Below are 9,254 nucleotides of genomic sequence, written 5' to 3'. Positions count from 1 at the left end.
CCTAAATTCGACCTAGATTCAATCTGACCCGACCTAGTAACAACCACTAAAAAGTTGCAGGAAAACTTGGGCACTCCAATCTAATAGTTGCCATAAAAATTAATCATTACAATTATTGGATTGATTTAAACTTGGATGCTGAAAGTGACCAACAATCAATTTTCTTTTACGGACAAACAATCAAATCTTCATTAGCCTATTTAAATACTTTTAATTTTTGTATGCATATTTTTTAACTAAGTCCATGGTGTCTTTCTTTGTATTAAACTGGGTAAAAACACTATTAATATTTAATAATAAGGTACCCACAAAACCAAGGACGAAATCGAGATGAAATATTTTTAAGAAAATACAGTAACATTTATTGTTAAAATATTCTTAAGAAAATACATAATCAACTTATTATGATAAATAAGGTCGTTATTTTTTGTCACGAAAGTTAATATAAGTGAAATCATGAAGTTCAATTAAAAAATATGGCTCAATTTCAAAATTGATAGAGCTCTAAAAAGTATTTAAACAAAAAAATTTAAAAAATAGTGCTTAATTATCTAATTTTGATATTAGCAGGGATCAAGGAAGAGTTAAAACTAAAAAAATTAAGGGGCCAAAGTTAAATTTACCCAACGATAAGCCCAAAAAAGTTGAGGGGGCAGGGCAGGCAGTTGCCCTTCCCACTGTCCACATTGACATTCCCGCACAAACCTTTATCTAGTACAACCAAAAAATGACGTGTAAAATCGTGCTAATCCTGAGGACAGGGATACTGAAACCCTGCAGCCAAACAATTACAAAAAAATTGGAGTAAACATGTCGAAACAATAATTTGTGCATTTCCATACTTGCCCCTACCAGATTGTAAAATGACTTTTCTCTTTGGTACCCTGTCCCTTGCTTCTCGCCCAAACCGCCGATGACTTCATTTCTCACACCTTATCGTTAACTGATCGGAATCGGCCTTTCTGACTAACCTTATTTTACTAACCAGTTAAGAACTAACCTTATTTTACTAACCAGTTAAGAAAAAGTAACGGAAGGACATATTGAAGGGGAAGAAGGGATGAGGTCTTCGACGGAGAGAATAAACATAGCTGCGAGTGCGCAAAAACTTGATGTTGATAATCGGATCCCTCTCCGCTATTATTACCGGATCGCCGATAATATTCTCAAACAGGTATATTTTCTTATTATATTTATTTATTTTCCCGTAGAGTTTGTTGTAATATATAAATGTATTGTGCTGTTTGTGTTCCATAATTTTGGTATTTTTAGTTGATTAAGGTGACTTAAGTCTCGTTTGGAGGTTGCATTTTTCACTTACATTTTGCTCTCTGCTTTTGCTTCCTAATAGTTGCTAAATATTAGAACAAATAACGCGGAAGTATGATCATTAGTGATTTGAAAAAGTACTAGATCCCGCGGTGAAAGGTCTTTTAAAAGCAGAAAAAGGAAGTGCTGATCTGAATCTGAGAACATAGTAGCCATAGTATAGTTACGGTGTCAGGGCTTAGATAGCGCGGGAAAGTGTAACCACATGAAGGATTAAATTGGAAAAAGGTGAGATATGATGTAATTTTCATTGGGATGGAAAACTTGGAAGTACTCCAATGCTGTCATTGATAAAAGATAATGGTGACTTATATTACCTGGATTCTTCATTTTCTCTAAAGTCCTCATGTACCATTCTTGTGTCTGATATATGTTTGGATTACACAATTCTCGAAATACATGGAAAAACTTAAAATAATAAACATTCCTGTATTAAACACATGCCTGTATGCAACTCAACCTTGAGTCTGGGTAGCATAGACGGTTGACATTCTATTTCAACTACATTTTTATAGCTTCACGTTCGTGGTGTACTATTGATCCCAAGGTACTCAATTAATCTGGTGTAGTTCTATTAACTCTGCATTCAGATATGTATTCTCTTCTCTTTCTGTTGTATATTTTGATGAATCAGTGAGAAATAGATATTTCCTGATGAGTTTTGTCGTCATTATTAGTCAAAGCTATGAATAATCTCTGTTTTGACCCTTTTTTGTAGGTTATAGTTAGTATGAGATATAGGCAATGAACTGTAAAAGTAACAGATAAGGAAGTCTTCGAAGTGAAATTAGTGAACAAAGAGCAGCCAAGTTTTTTATTTGTGGCAAAATTGTTAACGTTATTGTGACTTCAGAAATGAATTATTTTACACCTGCACAGAGGATTATTATTGTATTTGGAATGTTGATGGCTTCTTATAGTTCATTCTTTTGGGTATAATGTTTTTCTAATACCTATCGCTTCCGTATATTCTCGCTTCGATTATGTTAAATGTTTGGCTGCTCATGTTTTAATACAGGCAGTGTTAATTTTTCGAATAATTAACATCTTGTTTTGAATGATCTGGCTTTTTCTGATGTACTCACTGCTCTCTAGGCTGATATATTTCGAGCTGAGAAGAATATTATAGATCTATATATCATGCTTCTAAGATTTTCAAGGTCAGAAAAATGCCCTTCATTTAAAAATAAATAAATTTCATAATATTCCTTTGAAATGCATATAAAGCTACATTTTTCCCTATCTCACTCTGTTTCTTCCTTCAGTTTGGTTTCTGAAACAATACCTTGCCATCGGGATTATGGAACGTCTCTAAAATATCAAAAGGTTTACTTGAAAAAGGTAAAAACTGTCTCCCTCCCTCCCTCCCTCCCTCTGGTTACTATTCTAAATGTTTGATATGAAATTTGATTTCAAATTCTTGTTGTAGAGGCTAGTGAATGCCTTGACTGAGCTAGAGGATTTGAAGCCACAGGTGCAACAAAAGATCAATGAATTAAACAGAATATATACTTATCAAAGTACTTCATTAGAGCAGTCTGCTGTGAAAAACCAACATTTGACATACTATGGTGTGACAAAGGTACTGTTAGTGCTTCTAAATTCTGCTCATGAATTGCTACTTCAATTTCCTTTTGACTGCTTTTTTATCATCCTGTAGTATAGGCTGAGTTAGTCTCTTTCATGATTATAGCTACACAGTTTCTGATTTATTCTTTTAGTCTTGTAAATCCAGCCTTGATGATCAAAATAAATTCTGTTTTTACCTGCAGGCAGTCAGACCAGCTGCACGAGAACTTGGTTATTATGGTTTAAGAACTCCGCAACTTTCATATTCCAACCCAATGGAAGAGCAGTTTCGGAGAATGTAAATTGTTTTCTTTATTTTAGTGATTTCCCACTAATGTTGCATAGAGTTCAGAACTTTAAGTCTTGAAGTGAAGTTTTGCTTTCTTTTCCTCAATAACATGCTATATTAGCCTTTTTCTATCCTGTCCCTCTTCTCACCTGCTTTTTTATGTTTAACGTCTGGATTCTACAATATACAAAAATTATCCTAAATCTTTGGTCTTACTGTCAAATCACCCTTCATAATCTTTAAAATACAGACAGATAGTAGTAAATTTGTAAGGTAAACTGCTATATTTCATTCTAAATCTTTCCCAGATGGAGAAAACATTTTCATAGTTATTGAAGCAGCATCAAACTGCATAAAGTTTCTATTCTTTTTACCTGTTGAACTGGTTACTATTAAATTTAAAAGAAAATTAAATATGACAAACGAGCTTTAGGGCACTGTAAAATGCTGATTTCTGTATAAAATGATTTATTTCGTTTCTTTTTCATGGAAAAGTGGACTGGGTTGGAAAAAATTATCAGGGAATCTCTCAAGCTCATTAGAAGATTGCTTTGATTTTGTTTTGAATTTGTATCTGATGCTAAATATGCATTACAAAATGAAGCGCATGTTGGTATGCTCATTTTGCATTTCGTATTAGTGATAAGGACCACTTACTCTGCCATGAAATGCAGTTTGGTTTGAATTTTCGGTATTGCAACTGAAGCTTTGTTGAACATGGAAGATACCAATGTCCACCAACCCAATTTCTCACCTCTTAAACTTTGGCATTTTGTTCCTTTATTTTAGTTGATATTTAAGTTACAAAGATACTTTGGTTTTTCTGTACTGTTGCAGTTTTGCTAGCTTTGGCATTTTATGTTATAGGAATTGAATCTGGAGTTCAACATCCAGATTTTAGTGCATGTTACATTTGAACAGTGTCTTTGATGACCCCTAATTATTTTGTTGCTTCTTAGGTCATTAAACCTGTTGCGTCCGAAGGAGGAAACCCTCTCCAAACATTCTTTTTTGGGTCCAAATGGGCTTTATGGGCAGTGGCAGCCACCTAGGAGTGATAAAGGGGTATGGTGATATTTATCTAATTCTTCGGTCCTCACTAAGAGGCTGTTCTTACATTTCTTTTCTTTTTGCAGGTCAAATATCCAAGCAATGTTGACCTGACTCCAGTTGAATTCCCAAGGTAAACTCTTTATGGGTTTTGCGTTTTGGGAATAATTCCTACTTGTTGATCTAAAATTACATCACTGTTAGGCGATAATATGATAGTTTCTGGAGGCATAAAGGATTATTTTATTGAAGTATATTTCCTTTGAAGTGAATTTTGAAACTTCGAAGTAACTCTCCATGCATGATGCTGATGTCCTTTTTATTTATTTTGATAGTTTTGAAGTTTATGGTTTGAATACTTTATCATCTGATAGTATTCATGTGTAACCAGTTTGCAGCGGCCTATAGAAAATGAACTTCCAGGGAAGAATGATCATAGCAACTCGGAGCCTGAAGCATCTAGCATGGAATCAATTCTCAGTGTTGATAATTATGTGAATAGTGAGAAAAGTCACGCAGATGAACCTTGTCCGATGATTTCTTTTGAAGAATCAGAAACTGCTCCTGTTCATAATAATGTTACCAGACAGCTATCACCTCCTCCTGTACTTGCAGAAGTACAAGATTTGGTTCATGCTACCCAGGCCTCCAAGACAGATTGTACAGTAGAGAATCCCTCTGTAGATGGTCTTGTTCATTCTGAATCTCCTCTAGAGTTGCACATTGTAAGTTAATGACATTTGCTGTTGATGTTTATTCTATGTTGTCTTCATTAACAATCAATCTTCTTGGAATGTCAGTGGCATAATTTGGTTATTCTAATGATAGATATTTTCTGGTTATTATCCTCAATAACCCCTAATGTTTTGATTTGACATTGGCTGTTGCAGGCAACCACAATGATGGAAAGCTTCATGAAGCTGGCTAAATCAAATACTGATAGGAATTTAGAAACTTGTGGTGTTCTTGCAGGTTCCCTTGTAAGTGCCGATGCCTTAAGAGCTTTGTTTTGCCTTTGACACAATACAATACGTAAGTTTTAATGTGATACCGTTCTGCAGAAAAATAGAAAGTTCTATGTTACAGCTCTTATTATCCCGAAGCAGGAATCAACATCTAACTCGGTATGGCTGTCTCATTGTGGATTTACCATATTCAACTTCACTTCTCTTCCGTCAATCAAAATTCTCTTTATTTTTTTACTCTTCTTTAGCAGGTTATGTGATTCCTTTGATTTTACTTTTTTTTTATTAGTGCCAGACAACAAATGAGGAGGAAATATTTGAAGTGCAGGATAAGAAATCTCTCTTCCCCCTGGGTTGGATTCATGTAAGTGTTTCATAGTCTGCTCTCTTCACCTTATAATTGATCTTCTGCTATGTTATAAATTGAGTTTACCTTCCTTAGTGGTAAGTTGAGCACAATTTCGAACTCATTTAATAAACAAGTTCAGTTAGAATATAGTTTACCTTGGTCCATCTGTGAACTTGATAACCTAGTTTTGAAAAAGCTTGATAGAACCTTGTTTTATTTTTCTATTCTCTACTTCCTGAAGATATTTATATTTGATAAAGTTGGCATAGAGTTCATACATTATTTTAGAAAAATATACTTTTACATAGACATTTTTCATGTGTCCAGGAAACCATAAATGAACACTTGATAAGGAGGAACCGTCTCCATAAGTAAGCATTTTTAGGATGGAGTAGGGAGAAGTGGGTTAAAAATATGGGCTCTTTGACCTCACTATTTATGTTTTTTCTTTGTAAGGTTGGTCCCACTTGATTGGTGATACCAAAACTAATTAAGGAGCTTTATAGTACTATAAATTAGAGGTGCTTACATAGCTTAATATGTCTACTTACTCTGTAATGTGTATGAACAGAACCAGTATCCTTTCTATTTTTGCCATTATAGAAGGGAAGGGGAGTAAATGAATGAAATCTTTGTTTCCAAGTCTGTTTATCAAGATCTTATGTCATAAAATAGGAATATAGGACATTAATACCAAGTAATATATACCAAGTATCTGTCAGATTTCTTCCACTCTTTTACTTGACATTTGCATGTCTAATAGGGTATTTTTCAACAATATATTTTTAATGTTTGAGGGGATCAGTGTTTTATAGTCCTTATGCTGACCATCTTGACCGTATATTTCAATCCCCAGACGCATCCTACTCAGTCATGTTTCATGTCATCAATTGATCTTCATACACACTACTCATACCAGGTATGTTCCTCTTGGTATCATAATAAAAGTAGTGCCTTTTAGTGATCGATTCATTTATGTATATTTTTTCCAGTTCTTTATTTAGGTAGCTGCTAATATCATTTTGGTATTTAATTTGAATAGTCCTTTTTTGTGCTTATATCTTGAAGTGCAGACAGTGTCTGGCACAAGAAACTGTCAGGGAATGAATGAAATCTGTGTGAAGTGTATAGACAAAGTGAAAATGAAGTCTTTTTCCTTTATCTGTGTTTTTACTTTGTAATGGGTAAGGACCTCTCTGCTAAAAGGTAGCGGAGAATCCTTTACTTCGTCCCATGATTTAGAATGCACGTTGAACTTAATTTATGACTGATATTAATTAGTTGTAAAGGTAAATGGAAATTAATTTAGAAGGAGAAAATGATTTGAACAAATCTTGACCGTATATTTATTTGTAAGTTCATTTATCATACTAGGATGAAGTAGTGGATATCTCCACTATTTAAAAGGCCGTGGACAGGATCATTCCCTTTTTAACATTCTTCATTTTGTAGTTCTTGAATCTCTTTATGTATTCTGAACCTATTTGTGGCTGTTTACTCTATAGCATTCTGTTTGTGAAATTGGAAGAGAGATTAGACTCGGTAAAACTACATTTTCTGCTTTATTTGGAAAATCCCTAGATCAATATTTTAGCAGGATCTCCCTGAGCTTATCATTTCCTGTAGAGAAGCCGATTGATATGGACATATTGGTCATTATATGTGCCGGAAATGATTGTGTGTATTTGTAGATTATGTTGCCAGAAGCTGTGGCGATAGTAATGGCGCCAACAGATAGTTCAAGGTGAGAAGCATATTCTAATGACTAATGACTTTGAATCTTTGCTATATCTTACGCAGTTAGTGTTTTACTTTTGATCCCTCTGATTATGAATGCAGAAAACGTGGGATTTTTCGTTTGACGACTCCTGGTGGCATGTCAGTCATCAGACAGTGCCAGCAACGTGGCTTTCATCCACACAATCCACCTCCTGATGGGGGCTCCGTCTATAATACCTGTACAGATGTGTATATGAATCCGAGTGTGAAGTTTGATGTCATAGATCTTCGATGATCACTATATGAAAATAGCAGCTGGGCGGACATGTTTTGGTAATGCAGTAGGTTGATTTACCAAGTGTAAAACCTACCTGCTTGTATAGTACATATACATAGAAGACAAGGAAGTGTATAATAATATCATATTTGCATGGTCAGGGTAGGAAATACTGAATTGGAAAAAGAAAACAACGAAGAGGCCACTGGATTTTATTCTTTCTATGTATTAACCAAGAAAGGTTCTAATTCGTTCGAAGTTGAATTGCAGAGTTGTAATGGCAGTCCACATTTTGATTCTTGCATCAGAATCAGGCATCTCTGTCATCTCCTTGGCTGTCCATTCTCAACTCATTCCTCAACAGTGACAACCAACGAACTTTTTCTAAAATTCCATCAGCAGCCGATTCCAGTACCATACCTTCTTATGTTTCTCGAACCAGTTTTCTTATAAAAATATTGGCACTTTTCCCCTTATTGAAGTCAGTGCCTACCGTCAATCATAACAATTAAGCGGTGGATATATCATAGACCAAAGAAGTCGAAGATATTGCATGCATTATTTTTCAAGAAGTCGATCTTGTTTTAGGTAAAAGTACTATATTTCAGATAGAGTAAAATATTCTGTTAAAATTATGCTGTTAAAGGGTGTTTTATATATAAGACATAATACCAAATACAACTCTTGAGCTTTATTATTTATGTCACATTATTTTATCTTATATGTCATGTCAAAAATAATTTAAAATTATAGTAAATTTAATTTAATTTTAAAAAATCATCTCTAAGAATTATAATTTTTCAAAAATTATAGAAAAATATTCAAAATTAAAAAGCTACAAAATCATAAAAAATCTAAAACATTAAAATAACAATTAAAATTTCAATAAAAATTTAGAAAATTGAAGATGCAAAAGAATTTTGAACTTTTTTTTTAATTAAAAGATTTTAAGAAGCTCAAATTTTTTGGATTAAACTGTAGACTTGTCATTTACAATGTTTTTTAAATTGGATCGGTGGTTGAACATATTAGGCCATCAGTTCGTTGGTCCAATCAATCACATCAATTCAACCAATTCAATTAAAAAATATTAAAATTTTAAAAAAATAAAAATTCGATTCAATCGGTTCAAACAGTCTGTGCTAGTTCTTGGTCCGACCGACCAATCTGGTCTAGTCCAAACAACATTGTATTATAGATGAATATTGAAATTTGCCACTATCATTGATATTTGCCATTATATTTTAAAAATATGTGTAATTTTGCTACTCAACTTTTATGTGATTAAATTTTATAATTAAAATTTGAATTTTATTAAATTTTACTACCAACTTTGATTTTTAATTAAATTTTACTACTCAATATTAATTTTGATAATTTGAAAACATAAATTAATAAAAATTCTTTCAAATATTTTTATTTTAATAGCTAGCAATAATTTAATTTATAAGTATTAAAATTAATAAATTAACCTAGAAATTTTATTTAATGAAATAAATACACGAAAAATAAAAACTACATATAACTTATTATTGTCAAATATTAAAATTAAGTATAAAAATCCTTAAATTTTTTCTTGAAATGATTTGAAAATAAAATTGAACAACAAATGCAGTAAAAAAATTGAACAACAAAATTCAACAAATAAAATTTAGCTTTCAAACAAAAGAAAAGGGACAAAATTTAATAGAGGATGGAATTAATCTC

The 9,254-nt window shown here is 32.8% G+C and overlaps 1 protein-coding gene across 1 annotated transcript; it reads left to right on the top strand.

Annotated features, from left to right (window-relative positions):
• Nucleotides 1–830: 830 nt before the first annotated feature.
• On the top strand, nt 831–7,857 carry LOC105800079 (AMSH-like ubiquitin thioesterase 1). The gene is made up of 14 exons (XM_012630978.2): nt 831–1,174; nt 2,425–2,489; nt 2,595–2,670; nt 2,759–2,911; nt 3,102–3,196; nt 4,147–4,252; nt 4,324–4,370; nt 4,629–4,962; nt 5,128–5,217; nt 5,299–5,361; nt 5,492–5,566; nt 6,408–6,470; nt 7,243–7,295; nt 7,391–7,857. The coding sequence occupies exons 1-14, from the start codon at nt 1,061–1,063 to the stop codon at nt 7,563–7,565; spliced, it is 1,509 nt and encodes a 502-aa protein (XP_012486432.1). The 5' UTR covers nt 831–1,060; the 3' UTR covers nt 7,566–7,857.
• Nucleotides 7,858–9,254: the final 1,397 nt, after the last annotated feature.

This window comes from Gossypium raimondii, chromosome 9 (assembly GCF_025698545.1).
Source record: "Gossypium raimondii isolate GPD5lz chromosome 9, ASM2569854v1, whole genome shotgun sequence".
NCBI lineage: Eukaryota > Viridiplantae > Streptophyta > Magnoliopsida > Malvales > Malvaceae > Gossypium > Gossypium raimondii.
The sequence above is the reverse complement of the archived record's forward strand: the minus strand, read 5'-3'. Positions and strand labels throughout refer to the sequence as shown.